Source organism: Salvelinus namaycush, chromosome 12 (assembly GCF_016432855.1).
Source record: "Salvelinus namaycush isolate Seneca chromosome 12, SaNama_1.0, whole genome shotgun sequence".
Lineage (NCBI taxonomy): Eukaryota > Metazoa > Chordata > Actinopteri > Salmoniformes > Salmonidae > Salvelinus > Salvelinus namaycush.
Genome location: NC_052318.1, coordinates 17,021,096 through 17,039,714, shown reverse-complemented (window position 1 = coordinate 17,039,714; position 18,619 = coordinate 17,021,096). Strand labels below are relative to the sequence as shown.

Genomic DNA, 18,619 nt, shown 5'->3' with positions numbered 1-18,619 from the left:
CTGCAACATAGCATGAAATCCAGTCTTTGCTTACATAAAGGCAGAACTAGATCCCGTAAACTACAGATAAGTGAACAATGCTTGGCATCTTACAATCAAGGAGAGGGAGAGCAATCTCCAAAGGGATTTTCAATTTAGGTGATACAGGTAATATAGGCCTAGCTATCTGTAGTTATGTTTTTGTAGCACCAAAAGTGGTGTGTATGTGGGTGGCGGTAAACATGTATGAATGTGTGTCTGTTCCTGGGTATGTGTACATTCCTGCATGTCTCCTCTATCCTCTCACATTGAACATTTGACCCCTGATCTACACTAGTTACTGTGCAGTTCTGGGTTAAAACTATACATATCTGTCACTGCAACTCAACATTTGATCCTCGTTAATAACAAAATAACAATAATAATGTCTTTACATTCATATCAACCCGAATTCACAGGTTTAAATCATCTATATGTGTTTGAATGAGACCATATTTCAATAAATAATTGAGGAAAATAAAAAGGATAACAACCGAATTGTTAAAACCTCAATTTTGATATGAACCATACAGTGGCATGTCATTAATATTCTGATATCCATTAAGAATTTAGATTAAAATGGTTGCCTAATGGTCTTGGATGACCTCTGGTGCTCGTCATTTTACCTCTCTCATGTAAACAAGGCCTTTTGCTTTCTTCACATGGAGCGATGTTAACATCAAAGCAAAAAGGCATGAGCAAAACGCTATCTCTGCTCTTTAAGCCTGTCCGGAACCTCAACTCACCGGGAGCGGAGATCTACAACTGAAGCTGAAAAATCAACACAGCCAAAGAAAAGAAAAACGGAAGAGAACGAAACCCAAAACAAACCCAGCTGTGAGGTTTTTGAAGGGGGTGAAATCGTGTGGACTCTGCTGCTTAGCAGTGGACCAGTTCAGCTTTACTCGTCATCAAAAGGACTCGACACCACTTTTAAAAAAACATCACAAACTCAGTCCTAAAAACACAATCACATATCACACACACGTATCCTGGTTTTCTCTCTGCCTCACCTCCTTCTTTGTCACCTTCTCTTTTTAATACTGAAATATTGAATGAATATTTGGACGTTTTTTCCCCTCTCCGTGACCCTTGATTCCCTTTCTTTTCTCTGTCTCCATCTTTCCTTTATTACATCCTTTTTTCCCCATTTAGCCCACCTTCTGTGGGTTGGTGGCACGCACACCCTGCTCATACGTGATCCTCTGGCTGATCAGATACTGGGCGGCTTGCGTTGCCGCGGGTGACCCTGTTATGGTAACTTTACGGTTCCGCGTGCCGGGTATGAACTCTCCCTTTTTGGAGATCTGGATGCGAGCGCCCGTCAGCTCCTGGTACTCAACCAGTGTTTTCCCGCCTTTCCCCAGGATGGCGCCCACCAGATTCTCGGGCACAGCAATCTCCACCACGTCCTTGGCCCCTTCTCCCAGCTTCTCTGCGGCCAGCAGGGAGGAAGCCATCAGTGGGGACGAGGCATTCAGGTAGCCGTTGGAGGCCCCCGCGGCGGCGGCCAGCGAGCCCAGGGAGAAGCCCCCCAGGCCAACAGCAGGATGGCCGGAGCCGGAGGCATCGCTGGCATAGGAGGCCAGGAGGTTAGCGGCGGCAGCAGCAGCTGGGTTAGCACTAGCAGCCACGGCGGCCAGGACCCCGGAGGCAGCGGCGGGGTTGAGGCCCAGTCCCAGGGTGTTGGTGTTGTAGCCATAGCTGGCCAGTGTGTTGAGGGCCGAGGTGATGGCCAGCAGGTCATTGCCAGAGAAGCTGGACATGGTTCCCGGGAAGCCGCCCATTCCTGCCAGGCCGGCCTGGCCTAGAAGGCTGGAGGCAGTGGCGGCAGCCGCAGCGGCGTTGGGAAGGACCTCAGCCGAGTTGGCGTAGGGGGAACCGGTGGGGTTGGAGTTGGCCACGGGGCCCGAAATGTTGGAGTAGCTGATGTTGAGGCAGCTGCTGCTCTGAGGGTCCTCCTGGATCTTCTGGACAATGATCTCCACGGCTTTGCGGTTCTGCTCGGGCTCCCCGCTGATCGTGACCACGCGCTCCTGTAGGTTGATGCCTTCGGGCTTCTGGGACAGCTGGACCCAGGCACCCGACTGCTCCATCACCGCCTTGACTGTGGCCCCGCCCTTACCGATGATCAGACCAGCCGTGCTGTTGGGCACTATTAACTTAGCCTGCAGAGGAATAGTGGGAGCCAGAGAGAAGGAGGAAGGGAGGGAGAGAGGCAGAAAGAGAGATTGAAAAGTAGGAAAGAGAGAGAGAGAACGAGAGAAAGATATCGCTCACTGAGTCATTCTACTATCCCAGCCCTCTGCTTTACTCAGCGATGTGTTAATCCCAGGGGTTAAGGCTGCAGCTGCCGTCCAGCTCTGTGGCACTGTGGAGGACCTAGCGAGCAGGCGGCCGGTAAAAATAACCCCATGCCCTCACATTTTCCTGACCCTGCCAGGGCTCAGGTTGTGTGGCAGATGCCCCTGTGAGACAAAGTGTGACTGTGTTCTTGCCATGTGCTGACCACGTGCCCTTATGACTCTGCAGGTCTACACTATTGACATGTCAGACAGATCATCGTAGGTAGGGAGGTAACATGCTTTGATCGGTTGTGTTCTATATCTGATAGGTCATTGTCCACGCCATGGTTATGTTAAGTATGGTGGTCGGTCATACCCTGACTACACCGCTCGCGCACGCGTTGCAAAATAAATTTGGAAATCTATATTATTGCGCGCACCCACACTGCTCGCACACGTCAACGAGCGCCTGCGTTGCCAAGGGCTAAAATAGAAGTCAGTTCTATTTGTGACGCAGATCGCGCTGCAAGTCCTGCCTCTCCCATCTCCTCATTGGTTTATAGAAGCAGATAACCAATGAGGAGATGGCATGTGGGTATCTGCTTCTATAAACCAATGAGGAGATGGCACTTGGGTATACCCACGTGGGTGATTGAAAGATGAACTGTGTTGTCGGTCGTCGTGGTAATACTATGAAAGTTTAGATGCCAATCACCATATAAATTCAAAGAAGAAAAAGCCTGGAAGGAGGAGAGATTACTAGAAATGATTTGGTTGACCATTTTATGTGTGGATTAATTGTCGGAGTATAGAACCTTGAACATTTCAGGTAAAATAACAACTCAATGTTTATATTCCAGGACAAATTAGCTAGCAACAGCAAGCTAGCTAAATAGGACAAATTAGCTAGCAAGTGCAAGCTAGCTAGCTAGCTAAATTGCCATAAATGTTTAATGCTTTTCGACCTGTCCCCAAACGAATGTAATTGGTTCAGAGTTTGTTTTGATATTTTAACCTGCGTGTCGTGATCGTGTTTGGTGTGGGGGGACAAAATAAATGTATGCACGATGTCGCGCGTGCGCAGCCGGTTTGGGTTCCGTGTCAGGGTTGGCTGTAATGGACCGTGTCTCACCTGTTTGACGCGATCGGGGTTAACAGTGGTCTGTGGTTGCAGTATGCTGACTGGCTCTGTTTTCTGGGCGCTCTGGGGCATCTCGCGGACTTTCTCCGCGATGAAGCTGTGGACGCCATTTAGTGCCTCGACCGTACCCTGTATCAGACACACCCGCTCTGTGGTTCCTGTGGGGATAGATCAAAAAAGAAACATCACAGTGTATCAGTACTACCCACATGAAAAAAATACTACAGTTTACTATAGAATACTACAATACTAAATCATTCTATAGTAAACTCTAGTATACTGTAGAATACTATACTACACACTGTAGTATACCTCAATAATGTGTATTTTTTTCTTTAGATATTTTTTTCCTAGTTTTATTAGTCGTATGTATGGGATACGCATGTTATACGCATGGTATAAATCGTCCAAGGAAATGCTTACTAACACTTTCTGTAGAATGTTGTAGTATTCAGTATACATCAGACCACAAAAACATTACAGTAAATACTTAATTTGCATATACCCTGCCAATTCCCCTCCTATATATCCCAATTTGTGTCACCCATAAGTGAGAAACTGACATGCCAAGTATCGACCATATATTGTGTTCCCTACAAGTTATAGAAAAGAGTAAAAGCTCTAAACTGTCGGATTTGACTCCAGTCTTACCAACCTACAGTTTATGGAAAATGTGGTTTCCTCAAAGACAAAGCCCTCATTGCTATGTCAAATATAATACATTTTAAAAAACACTATAGTAACGTCACAAAAACCCTAGAGTAAATACTACAGTATATGACAGTCCGCAAAAACACTACAATAAATACGACATTATTATTACTCTGCGTTGCGTCGTGCCAAAGAACAGCCTTTAGCCGTGGTATATTGGCCATATACCACACCTCCTAGGGCCTTATTGCTTAAGTATACTATAGTCCGCAAAAACACTACAGTAATTACTAGTATATACTACAATTTTTTTCTTACAACAGTATTTATACTTAAGTAAGCTGTAAATACTACAGGGTACAACAGTCATGTCCACAAAACTACAGTAAATACAGTAAAGTCTGTAAAAACACTACAGTGAAAACTATAGTATATAACTATAGAATACTATTGACTTTTTTTAAGGGTAGGTAGTTTCTATCCTAGCGGTTAAGAGCGTTGGGCCAGTAACCGAAAGGTTGAGCAGGCAAGGAATCTCTGAGTCGGCAAGGTGGAAAAATCAGCCGTTCTGCCCTTGAGCAAGGCAGTTAACCCCCAACAACAACTGCTCCCCGGGTGCCGTGGATGTCGATTAAGGCAGCCACCACACCTCTCAGATTCAGAGGGGTTGGGCTAAATGTGGAAGACACATTTGGGTTGAAAGCATTCAGTTGTGCAACTACTTCGGCATCACAGTCTTGTGAGAACGTAGATTATTGTGCCTTGGGGTCAGCGTCTGCTGTGGCTGTAGCATATCACTTACAAGAGGCTTCCTTGTTCAATTTAACGAACAGGATTTCTTGGATGAAACATGTTTTTGCCAAGGACAAAAAGTATTGTTGCAAAGCAACCCCATTTATAACCGAATAGCTACTTATGCAGTGACTATTTGCAGAAAAAAAATTATGCTTGAGTTTTGATAAGTTTCTTTATGCAGTGGTGTTAACTGCCAACCTATTCAATAATACTCCCCCCCATATAGGAGCTCAAAAACAGAGCAGCTGAAAGAGAAGCTCGGGTAACAAACCACTTGGGGGACAAAGGATTCCTCCTAAATGATGTAACTCTTCCAGGGCCCTGAAATTCTGGGCTTGTCCTCGCCCCCCTACCTCCTCCATAGACTCCACACATCCTTCCCTCATTGAGGCATCTTTCTACACCCCCTTTGTCGGCCCTACCGGAATTCTGTTGCCATGGTTAAGGAGCTGCGCCGTAGGAACAGGTGATGCAATCGCATGTCCTTTCTACAGCCTGCATCTTCTCTTCCTTTGACTGTTTATCTTTCTCTCTCTCTTACTCCCCTTGTCTGCCTTGCTCTCTTTCTTTCATTCCTTTGCACATTTAAATACTTCTATACCCACATTATTCATTCAATCTCACAACACCAGCCTTACAATAAACACTACATTGTGTTATGTCTATCAAAACACAAATACAAATGAATTGATCGAATCGTGAAATGACAGCAATCTGATCAAATCCAACGATCCAATAAGTGAAACATTTCTTCAATGCTAGTGACAACTAAGAGTCATCCAAACTTTTTAACTCAGGGGAGTACCCTCCTATAAGGAAGACCTGCTGATTGAGACTGGCCTGTTAGTTTTGTGGGCGACACTGCTCCACTCAAGCCAGCCCGAGTATTTGTGTTCCTTTTAATGTGATTCCATCTCCTCTTACAGGATTGGGTGACACACATCTGCCCCTAGAAGCACCTGTTGACATTCAGGAAATATCCATCAAGAGTTATCAAAACACACAGCCCACAAAGTCTGGGGACGGTCCAGGATCTCACTCGAACTCAATCCAACTCCGAACCCTGACTGGTCGCCACTGTTCCCATCTTAGAGTCCAGAGCAAAGACATTCAACTTTATTGGCTTTTACTAGTTATGTTATGCAGTATGGACAGAGTATAGTCCGTATGGAGCTACTACTGTAAGTTGCATTGTGCGTTTATGTATACCTGTGCCTCAAAGTGCTGTCATGCATTCAAGACTGAGACTGATTAAGAACTGCAATTGTTTCTGTCCGGGCAATTTGGGTGGGATTGAGGTTCTCTGGGAGCTTGGTTTACTTGACAGCGTTATTAGGAGCAGCTATAATGTAGGTTCTGATGTGTGTAATACAAATTTTAATAACAGTCTGTTTAATCTTAGAGGGAATTCTGGCACACAGGGCAGCAGTTCCTGAGGCAGAATGAAGAAGGACCTTGATTCTGTAGTCCAGTTGCGTCAGTCCAAAGCCTTACCCTGCAGATCTTTAACTGCAGAGGGCTATAAAGTGGTAACAACCATCTTTATTTCACTCTGAATACTAAAAGCCTGTCTTCAAAGCATTTCAATGAGGTTACTTAATTTTGTAACCTGCTTATTGATGGAACTACCTCACACAAAATGGACTGACTTGGTGTAGTTTTTCAGGGTGAGGTCAGTCTATGTTTTTCAGCTAATCGAAAACTCCTATGGTATATTACATCATATCAATTTTATCTGTTCATGCAGCACAGTGTGTAACTTTATATGCTAGCTGGGCTGATGGCCAGCTGCACAAAGCAGGGAGTCTGGATTTTTGGTTGTAAGATCTTTGCACCCTTACCAGGGACTCTCACCTTCCTTTGCAGCTGCTGTGAACAGTGTGTGTACGTGACTGCGTACACACGTGTGTGTACAGTATGAGTGAACAGTATGTTGTTTACATACTGGTGAAGGGTAATTTTGTCATGTAAGGTATCAGTAAGGATGCGATCGGATCACAAAAAGGAGTCTGGGGCTATTTTTTACTATCCAAACAAAACTCTGTAGAGACAGCACGATGCCATCTAATCTGGATCAAACTTCCAAACTTTTAAGAACAAATGCTATGAGAAAAACCGACTCGGGAGAGAGGGGAGGAGGAAACTTGGCGTAGTGAGAGAGCATCTTGAGTACAGCTGGAGAGAGAGAGAGAGAGGTTATTTCTGGGCCTGCCCTCCTGTCCCCTCCCCTCACACACAATCATGCATCATCCACACCCTTCACTATCTCCAGTCATCTATCTCAGGCCGCCACAGCAGGGCCTAGTCGTACAGATCCCATTCCCATCGAGGCCTTCCCCCATTCATGATTTCATGTCTTACACTGGCGGATGGGAGACGGGAGGTGCTGGGATTGTTCTAACCGCGGCTATCACTATTGAGCGGATTGCTAGGGGAAATAGCTCTGTCTGTCTGTCTCCTCGTTGTGCTGTAGGAAGGGTAAGCCAAGGCAGCTGCAGTGTTACAGGTTAAGAGGTGAACTGTGCGTATTGGTATTAACATGACATGTCAGCACAGTCCTCTCATAGCTGAACACAGAATGGAGATAGAAGGAAAAGTCATTGCAATGGTATAGCCTACCCTTTTCATTAAAAACAAATGTTAGATCAAATATTGTGGCCTAATTTACGATGTGTTTGCACTTAGTTCAGTAGGGAATAAATCACAAAAGGTAGAACAAAAATTAAGGTTATAGACTTGCGGTAACAAAAAATGTTGTAAAAATTACATTCAATTGAATAGCTTTGTTTGTTGTCTTTTAATTCCTTAGGAAAATAACAGGTGTAAACTTTGTACAGGTGCAAATGCCTCGAATATTGAAGTTTCTGGAAGAGAAATTCTGGACTATTGTGTGAGATGGTGTAGTAGTTTAATTTCACTTTGGAGGGCCCTAGCAGCACCCAATCAAATCACTGCCAGTACCATCTCCCTGAACTCCTCACTCATCGCAATAATGAGGAGGGGGAGGGGCAGAGCAGGTGGTTCCCCAAGGACCCATCCACCACTCAGAGAGAGGAGGAGGATATAAAAGCACAACTGCTTCAATGTGTGTTTTCTAGGTAGACAAAGAAAGTAGTGCTGATACATCATATCAGTAAGCCATTACTAGAGTTCATTTTCAGCGTGTCATGGTTACCATCGATGAATCCAGTTTTTCAGATATTGCAGAAGTGGGGGAGGGCAAGGGACAGGAGATCGTCTAAGAAATGGATACCCAAAAAATTACATTTTATTGTACTTCTATTCTTTGACAAGGTTCATTCATCTTTGCCAATGTTTAGTCAAGGTGCAGTATATCACACCTTCCGTTTAGCAGAAAATAGGCCATATTTGAGCCATATTGCCTTTTTGTTTTCAGCAGGAAGTTTAATCCTTATTTTCTACATGTAGCTCATCTATAATTGGTTGCTTGAGGCAATCACATCATTTAGTATAAGCCATATATTGTAAAAAGGAACAAAAGCCAGTACATTAATTTCTTTCCATTTATGCATCTGTATGGTACAGAAATGCGTTCAGTTTAACAATACCACAGTCCATTGCCTATGTGTTGAAAATAGGCGATCAGTACAAAAGAAATATGATCATTTGGTTCAATTAGTTATTACAAAAGAGATCTGGACTTAATCAAAAGTGAGCCTCTGAACACCTGTTATTTTTCAGCAGGTTGAAGCTTCCTTAACCATGAAGGACAAACGCAGATACTTTTCTGTGGCTCGGGCATTTCTCTTCCGAGGACAAGATGCTTCAGCACCAACCAGAGAGTGCAGTGACCTCCATCAATGTGGGGTCATTGGGGAAAACATGAGCATTTCTTTTCCATGTTGACATGTTTTTTAACAAGGCCCTATTGGGCGACTAGTGCTTTCAGTGTACCTTACATGTCCTTGACATTAGACAATGTGCTCAATCCATCTTGGAGTAAAATGGCAGCCAGGCAGCTAAGAGGGAAATTGATTAAATGCGGTCATTGCATTGTAGCAGAATGAAGAATGATAGTACTTCTGGGGAATACAGACTTTACACAGAAATGGGATCAGCTCCCTGCTAAGAGCGCAGCCAAACTGAAAGAGAAATTGCTTGCATCTTTAAATGATACTCCTGCGTCAATAGCAGCTGTATCATCTGCATGGGTCTTTTGTCTGGGTACAAATACTGTGCATTTGGAAGGTTAGATCAAACTGGTTGGGTACCTCAGTTGGAATTCAAACTGCAGCATAACCAACGAATAACAGAGTCTTCTACTGAACTTGGATTCAGAGAGTGCCATGGGTTTGGTGCTCTTACTTGTGTGTAAGCCTTTTAGGGCTGTCCCCAACAACAACAAATATAGTGGCTCTACCGAGAGTTGTCTTTCGACCAATATATTGTTCAAAATGTTAAAACATGTATTTTTCCCATATAAAGACACACCCTGTGTGTTTTAATAAAATAAACTATATGCACTGAGCTTGTCTGATGATTTAAAGCTCACTGTTTGATGAAATAATTTAGACACACATGACTAAAGGGATCCGACCGCAATTGATTTGATTGCGCTGGGCCAGGCTCAGACAGCAAGTGCCTGTGTGACTAGCACCCGTTGTCTCTCTCCTCCCTGCTGCAGTGACCACCACAGAAAATCAACAGTGCTGTCGCGCTGTCCGTGTTGCTGAAGCTGCAACATAATTACAGCCATTTCTGACTGAAAAGTTCTGCTACCAAAATCCTTACTTTGTTTAGGAAAAACATTCCATATTCTCTCAACCCTTGCTCTCTTTACGTGACACATGTATGCATCAATGCACGTGACCAATGGGGCCTGACCTTTAGCATATCATGATCACATCAATAAATTGTTTATAAACTCTTAACACGTGACAGCAAAATGGATGCAGAGGACGTGAAAAAGAAACTAAAAAACAGAGGAATGTTTTACTGGTTGCTCAGGAAGGAAATGGGAAGTCAGTTGTGTGGGGGACATTTGACTTAGTTGTGGAAACTACTAGAGATCAAGGAAAATAAGGAAGGTAAGGAGCAAGTTCTGCGTGCATATTGTGTGTGCCAAACAGGTGCTGTTAGATTACAATATTATTTTTTTCTGACTATTTGGAACAGTGTAAACAACACTAAATACATTACAAGCTTACCTTTTTTGTAAAGACTTTATTACAGGCAAGACTAAAAACAGTCCCATGCATTTGTGAATGCAATTGCCAACGTGGAACGGTTTATTTATAGTTTAGGCTAATTATTCAATGCTCCCTTTGTTATTTCATTTTAAAACTAAAATGCTTGATTGCATTTCAAATCATGAATGACTCGTATGCTGTGTGATGACATTAACTAATTAATAATTGGTTGATACAGTAGCCTGTATCAACCAAGACAGCTCTCTCGGTTTAGCTGTCTTAATACAATAACTTCCCTAGGCCTATATGTGAATATATATATATATATATATATGTGGCTCTATATATATATATATATATATATATATTCACATACAGGCCTAGGGAAGTTATTGTATTAAGACAGCTAAACATGATGCGCTCTTAGGCCTAAAGCTCGATGATGGTTATACAAGGCTGCTATGCTAAGCCTACTAATGATAATGACATTACTAATTATTATAATGATGATAATAATAATAATTGTAATAATAACAATAAGGAGATAAAGAAAAAGAGAGTATAGGAGCGAGAGGCTGCTCTAACAAAAACAAGTATAAACCCTTTATTACAGCATAGCAAAGATTAAAAACAGACGAATTTGTGAAATTGCTTTATCCGACATGTTGTGGTTGAATGAGGCTTGGAGCTCACAGAATCAGTACGCTATTAAACAAACACTCAAATAGGCAACAGAAGCAGGATCTGTCTTATTTCTGTAGAAAAATATGGATGATTTATAAAGCCAGGCACATTCAACAGTTAGGCTATTGATTATAGACCTAATTAAGATGGGGTTTCCTCTCTCCTTACTTTTCTTAGACAATTAAGTCAAGGGCTGTTTCCTTATCCCCTGACTCCGCTGGTGCCTCCGCGGCATTGTTCTCGACACCAATATACTGGATAACTTTGCTATTATGCACATAGCAACATGGTCAAGGAAAAGGCGCCAACAACAGCAGACTGATGTTTAAGAACCACAGACCGCAACGCGGGAGAAAGCGCATTTGTTATAAAATTATATTATTTTTCTTAGTGTTGCACCATTGTTCTTACATAATATAGCCATATACAATTTCAGTAGTACGTCTTACAGTGATGGACTGTGCCATCCCCACGGCCTCCACAATGGATTAGTCCACTGAGACAGGTGCGACTCAGACAGGTGTCTTGTGCACCATGAAAAGAACTCAAAGATTTGTGACTGACTGTTCGACTAAAGAAATCTCAGTCGACCAACAGCCTATCGACCAAACAATCGACCAGTCAACTAAATGGGGTCAGCCCTAAAGCCTTTACATTTGGACAATGTGATCATGGACAAAGTGAGGTCCACTTACCTGGGTAGAAGTCTTTGGATTTGGACAGCTTGATGGTGGCGCCCGTCTCTTTCTGCAGCTGTACGATGGTCTGGCCACCCTTGCCAATTATAGAGCCGGCCGCATAGCTGGGGATCAGCACCTTCAGGAAGTACTCACCCTCCTCTGTAGGGACAGAGACAAACAGACAGGAGGTCAGAGCTAGTAAAGAGGCTCTAGTCTACACACATTATATACACCATACTGAAAGTAACCCATTCACCTCAGCCGATACACGCCTGCAGCACGGAGTAGACAACAATTCACATTCACAATGTATCGCTTCTGGGTCCATTCAATCATTCACAATAGGAACATGTACGTTTCAGATGCATACACTTGAATAGGTAGCTAGCCACATATCTTCTTGTCAGACTGGCTTTGGTAGGTAGGAATCTAGAGGAGGGGTTTTCATTTCGGAGTGTGATTCTTTTGTATCCTCTAGTCCCACATTTCATCAGAGTTTGGTGACACGTTCTGTATTCTGTCCCAGATTTCCTGTTGAGTAAATGCTGACCTCCTTTCCAGTTTGCAGAGGTCTAATTTGAACTGTTTTCAAGGAGTTTTAGTATCCTTTATCAGAATCTTCGGACAAAATATCTAATTTGCGGTCCAATTCAAGACAACTCCTACATAATGTTAGCAATCCAAGAGACAAAGGAGAACATAAACAACATCAGAATAATGTGAAAATTATAGAATGTAATAACATTACTCTGAAATTTACTCACACAGGACTATGTCAAAACACTTAAATCATATGCTTGCAGTGCATGAAATCCAACCCAGTGATCCTGAGTAATGAATGTTAGGGATGCAAGCTTAAGGGACTGAAATCCCTCAGATTTGATCAAACTGGATACTTCCAAGAAGACAAACTCAATATCCTCCCATTTAAAAGGGGGTTCAGTGGCTTACAGCACTGTCTTGTATCAGTCAGTGATTGATATCGTGTTCGCTGAAAGAATTGACGGACCAAACCTTTTGTTCTTCAACCTTTTAATTCAGAATGTTCCCCTCCATACACGTAATGGCTAATCAAAAAGACTTACTGTAACCATCACCCAGGTGAGCACTAGCAGTGTGTGTCAATCCAAACAAGTCCAGATTGGGTAGGCTAAATTCAGACAAGAGCAATCAACCTAATGTTGGGATTGGACACAGTGCCAATTACTGTGAATACCAACCCAAAGATGGTGGATAAATGAAGATGTCCCACTCAGGCAGTTTACCATTGGAAAAAATGGTCACAGTACCGGTCTGCTTAAGGGGTAGCTCTCCCATAGACATCAATGCGATAGCAGCTGGGTTTGGTCTGTTTAGTTCATTGACTGTAGGCCTATATTAACCAGAATAAATGAGCAACTGGGATGACTCACATCCTCTTCCATCTCTATACCAACCAACACCTGGTTGTGCTATTCCAGACATAAGTAATCAACAGGGGAGACAGACATGTGACCTATGTATGAACCTGTGGGCACAATAAGTACCCAATCACCCCTGAAATCAATTAGATAATAGTAGCCTACATCATTCTTCACATATCTGTGCTGGTATGACCCAAAAATGATCTAATATGTTTTTTTCAGATATCTATTATTTTTAACATACGTTTTTCAATGAATGACGTCACTTTGGGACCTCTTCAATGCCTCAACCAGCAACAAGGGTGACGTCACTCTGTCAAGAAGGCACGTTCAAAGAACTGTTCATATATGCATACAAACGTGTTTCCAATACAGACCAGCACAAAAATATAATGACGATATCACAACATTGTTGTTAGTTTTAGGGGTGATTTTGGGTGCCAACACCAAGATGCGTGTTTGCCTGTGTCGTCGTTGTATAGCTTCATGCAGGGGGATGGATCTGCAGGCTTGTCCAGGGAAGATGGATGGATAGAGCTCTGCACACATCGATGTCACTGTTCTAAGACTGACCTTCTGTTTGCCTCCAAAATGGGATCATTAGATCCTGATCATAAGGAAGGTGGCACTGTGACATCCCGGGATTTCAGTCCCTCTACGTGTCAGCTCTCTACTGATTCTTTAACATGCCCCTCATGTTCCATTTGGGTCTCTCAATACAGTCATGACATGTTGATTTCTCAAATCCAAAGTCAATTAGATTTCATTCTGTTACCTCGGACACACTACTAGAACTACTAGAACCAACATCTACATTCAACATGTCTAGTCCGTCAACACATCTATATTGTAAATCACACTGATGAATGATTTAGCCTTTCTGAGAACATCTGCCATTCCTTTATCAATCAGAGAGAAACCATTATGACGGCATTACACTCTTGACACAAACCATGTCATTAGCCAAGGCCCTTTTTCTGCTTGGATTTCTGCTTTCTACTCATCTTCCCCTTTCAGAGAAACATGATGATAGATGACCTTGATGAAAAAGTAAAGACCATTGCTCAGACATTGACATTGTCTTCATGGAACTACAGGCTCTTTTTTACTGTCAGTCAGAGGACAAATGTTACTACATCTCTCTACACAGGGCAAACTGAACAATAAGAATGGAACAGTGGAAATGCCCTCTATTAGACCTGTGTTGGCAGGAGTGTACAAGTCCCCGTTTCTATGTGTCTTAAAACCAGGGTGAACCCAGCATGGGAGAGCATACCATTGAGATTCCCTCCATTGCCCTCACAGCAGCGTTTTGTCATTAGTCAATAATTAATTCCGTCCTAGTGTCTGAAAAATCACAGTAACAGGTTTCAATGGTGTCATGTGGTAGAGTAAACATGGCAATCTGTTGCTGCAATCCGCCAGGGGAATGGGAGCAGTATGGGGCATGTTGGGGAGCTAACGTTAAGCCAATTGAGGGTGTTGAGTTCAAACCCATGCATCTAATACTGGGGGGACAGCTTGGAGACACAGACAACGAGCCAAACGTGTTTAGTGAAGTCACTCAACGGGGGTGGGCCTCCACCCCCCCACTACCCCTCCAAATACCCACTCTGCATGTCAATGGACCAACCTGCCGCTAACAGGCAGCAAGGACGATGGAACAAAACGGGCAATAATGAGCAGATGAGATTTCAGGTAATCAAATATAAAGAGTTGAGTGTGATAAATGAATTCAACAAGTCATAACAAAAACAGTTTGGCTCTTACCCATTCTGAGATCTGCTGGTAAAATCCTCTGTCAGATCGCCATCAATGCCGCGGTACAAACTCTTAAGGGTACCTTAACGTTAGGCTAGTCATAGGTGAAATGGTGGCGTTGAGGAATGCGGCCAGTCAACCTTTTTCACCGAGGTTTAATACATCAGTGGGTTAAAAAAAATGATTTCACCGCAACATCCAAGCCATGCTTGCAGCTGGCCAGAGCCTCAATTGTCTAAGAAAATGCTAATGCAGGCTCTCAGTGTTTTCAGTGAAAGACGCCACGCATTGTTCAAGCCTGCACCGGTTTGAAGGGGGGGGTCTTCCCTGCCGCATCACCCTTTTCACTGCTCTCATCCATATTCATCGAGTGGCCCGTCCGTCTGCAGCAGCGTGGACGACTGACAACTCGTCTGGCCAATGGGCAGCCTCCTCCCCCAGCACGTCATGCCCCCACCCCCCAATGCCTGTCCCAAAAAAATCAGATTTTCTCCCCCAGTCCGCCTCTTTTGACGCAGCACTATAAAGCGTAGCGGCCCATTCAATTTATTTTTCCGTTGAAAATTACAAAAGTGAAACAGGTAGTGGGGTTGGTTTGTGCGTTTCATGGGAGAGAGCGTGGGGTTACCTTGAGTGATGATTGAAAAGGTGTGTGGATGCAGTGAGTGGATGATGAAGGAGGTGGAGGAGGAGGAGAGGAGTGATCTGAGAGTGTGCTCTGTACAACCCCTCTCCAATCTCTCCCACCCCTCTTCCCTCAGACGGCCATGTTTGAGCGGGAGGGGGGGGGGGGCTCATCAACCACTGCAAATGGCAGTGCCGCAGAATGGTCTAGGTGGGGGGAGGAGGGCGACGAAGCCAATCACTACGTCTATAAATCGTATAGACTATAGAGAGCAGTATCCTATGTGTGTGTGTGGGTGGGTGGGGGGGGGGGGGGGGGGGGGGGGTGGCTCCGCTCAGTAGTAATTTCCAGGGAACCTCTAGAAATACTAGTACCATTTGCCTAGCCGCTTTGTTCATTTTCTAGATACATTTCCAATGTCTTTAAATCATAGAGCAAACTGGGGTAATAACTGAGGCAGATAAACATCTTTGCGACCGTCTTCCAGTAAATGATACCAATAAACCATTAATTGTGTCACCAGGACTCACTGGTGTGGCTACATAAGCATTGTCTCTCTGTAGGCTCCCCCCTCTCTCCCTCTGCCACCTGGCAAATTCATAGTCCGCTCACGTCACATTGCTCTGCAAGGGCACCTGTGTCCTTCTCCCCCCCAAAAAACCCAGCTCACATTCCTCTGCCAACCTTTCCATTAGCAACATTACCATATCATACCTAATCCAGGACATGGGTAATTACAGGCTAAATTAGCATGAGCGATGAATGAAAAATGTTAGTTTTGAGGAGAGGGGTGTTGCTGATTTTAAAAAAGGAAAAAGAAATAGGCTACCTCCTCCTCCTCCTCCTCGAGTTAAGCAGTAATTCTCCAGCAATCCTAAATGCACAATAAGCACACAGCAGTAAAATCTCCAGCATCTTACTCCTTTTTTATGGTAACTGGCAGTCATGTTAATGATCAACAAGAATGATGTGATAAATATCAGATACAATGTGTTATGTAATGACCAAGATGGCTGAGAATCATCAAGAAAAAAACGTATTACGTATTATCTATTAAATAGCCTAAATGACATGAAACCTGATGATAATACAACCAAGATCACATTAACCTTAAAACTCGATATACATTCGGACTGTTCTATGGATAATGGAAAAATGCAATGTGGACATTTTGTGTTTTAAATTATTGCAGTGAAGAAAATCACAGATAGTCTAATTATCTCGTGGAGGAAAATATATTTTATAAATTCTAATTAAACTTAATCCCGCGATTACATTTTATTTTTACAGATTGACATTATTGGTTGTAAGATATTACATTATTGGTGCCTTACACGGTAACATCCAAAGATAGCCTACCAATTGGCTTTGTCTACCCCAGCTGGTGAAAAGTAAACAGCCTATTCTCTGCAGACATACTGTACTATTACCATATTATTCCATCTAATGGAATAAGTGGTCCCTGTGTGCTGGTCTAGAATAACCCTTTCTATAGGCTACCTCATACATTCATTATAAAAAATTGGGGGGGGGGGGGAGACTTGCCTAAACAAGGAATAATGTTTTTGCCGTCACCAACAGCATCATCCTCAATGATATTACTGAAATGTCACTAGTGTTTTAGATGAGTCATATTGCAAACGTGTGAGCAACACATTGCAGGCTATCTATTTCGGGTTTGCTATTTGTTTTACCCCTGAACAAAGATTCAAATTAATGCTTTAAATGCTGTATCAACATGCTGCAATCACATAATTTTGTGTTTTCACAAGAAAACACAAAAGTGTGTTTGAAATGTTGTCGATCAGTTCCGTTTGTTTTTCCATCCTCTATGTGGTTGTCTACCAGTTTACGACTACGTAGGTAACCTATTTTAGCGTGTAGCCGATAAGTGAATTACATTGGGTGCTCTGGGGTGTAAAGATTTCATTGTGTTCTATGGAGTGGTTGGTAAATTGTGTTAGTTTTATTGAGACTATTTCTGCAGAAACAAACCGTGGCTTTCTAAGTAACTGGCTATGACAGGAACATAATGTATTAGAAGTTGTTGTTCACTGATAGTCAATTGTGACAGTTTCAAATTATGGATGTTCACAGATCACATTTCTAAAGAAAAACATTTCAATTATTTTCCTTAGTGGTATTTTTTCTGAAGTGAACTATCAGCGACCATCTCATTTACTATGTTTCTGAGGTCCCATGAGTCTGCAACATAAATGTTCCACTCAATAGAAAATTTCATAACGAATCTCCAGATGTGCAACATGAAGGGGTGACTGGGTTCAAACCTGACAGGTTCCAAATGGGTCACTGTATTTTATGTAATTATGTAAGTAGCGAGACCAATAGCTAGGCTACAATAAGTATTTATATACATTGATGCAATGTGCTTTGAAACTTAAGTCAGAGCATGCTTGCGAAACATAGGCTACAAAAGTTGTATAATCTTATGCATTCAAACATTGGGATCCTATAAATACATGGTATGACATCTGATTGACATACTAGAAAATAGTTGCCATAGATAAGCAGTTTCTAAGTTCTCTGTCAAATGTAATGGGCTGATGACATTTTACATTCACTGAGGGCCTTAGAAACTGCTGATCTATGTCAACTATTTTCTACTATGTCAATCAGATGTCATTCCATGTATTTATAGGATCCCAATGTTTGCGACTGGTAGCCTAGCGGTTAAGAGCGTTGGGCCAATAACTGAAATGTCGCTGGTTCAAATCCCCGAGCCAAATAGGTGAAAAATATGTCGATGTGCCCTTGAGCAAGGCACTTAACCCTAATTGATCCTGCACGTTGCTTTGGATAAGAGCGTCTGTGATCAAGCAGTAACTAAAACATTAGTTACTGCTTGATCAACATAAGTTACTGCTTGATCACGCTGTAGACAATGTAGCCTACGGTGGGTGTGCAATGTCTTACCTCCCGTGTTTGTGCGCTTGGTACAACAGTCCTCCTCCGTCGGAGTTAGTGGTCGTTTACGAGAGTCGGGGGGATCTGACTCCATGTGGGGATGTTGATTGTGATGAAGAGGATTCAAGAATATCCCGTTTTGTTCAACTGCTCCACCGGCCATCATTCTGACCAGTTTGTATAGGCCTATTTGCGTTATTCCACAACGCCCTCACCACATTACATGTATGCGAGTTCTCACAAAATGATCCAAGTTTTCCTTCTTGACTTAAAATGTCTCCGATTTCCTCTTTGAGAACACCAAAATGACAGGAAACACAGCGCATTCGGTCCTGCTTGTTCTTCTCGACTCTGCTTGCAGTTGGCTGATAGAGCGTCACAGAAAGCTAAATATAAAAATCCATTGAGCGAAATGCATTCATTAGCCTGTCACTTCATAAGCTTTGTGTTCAGTGGTGGTGTCCCCTTGCCCGTGATTCATACGCAATAGTCCACCAAGGT

General features: G+C 43.0%; 1 protein-coding gene across 2 annotated transcripts; it reads right to left on the bottom strand.

The window, feature by feature from the left end:
• Window positions 1-1,169: 1,169 nt before the first annotated feature.
• Window positions 1,170-18,284, bottom strand: LOC120056473 (RNA-binding protein Nova-1-like). 2 transcript variants are annotated; one of them, XM_039004645.1, is made up of 5 exons: window positions 18,128-18,284; window positions 11,420-11,563; window positions 3,386-3,602; window positions 2,969-2,993; window positions 1,170-2,186 (listed from the first exon to the last, which is right to left on the bottom strand). In XM_039004645.1, exons 1-5 carry the CDS (start codon window positions 18,282-18,284, stop codon window positions 1,170-1,172), a joined length of 1,560 nt encoding a protein of 519 aa, XP_038860573.1. The 2 variants fall into 2 exon arrangements, with proteins under 2 accessions (XP_038860573.1, XP_038860574.1); XM_039004646.1 differs by lacking the exon at window positions 2,969-2,993 and having other exon boundaries at window positions 3,436-3,602.
• Between the last annotated feature and the right edge of the window lie 335 nt (window positions 18,285-18,619).

Bases quoted from the DNA above. Each gene is read 5' to 3' on its own strand.
- LOC120056473 (XM_039004645.1), bottom strand. From the start codon at position 18,284: ATGATGGCCGGTGGAGCAGTTGAACAAAACGGGATATTCTTGAATCCT. The intron at 3,603-11,419 runs GTAAGTGGACCT...CTATCCCCACAG, and splicing joins ATCCAAAGACTTCTACCCAG to GAACCACAGAGCGGGTGTGT. The intron at 2,187-2,968 runs GTTCATCTTTCA...ATTCCTCTGCAG, and splicing joins CCACGACGACCGACAACACA to GCTAAGTTAATAGTGCCCAA.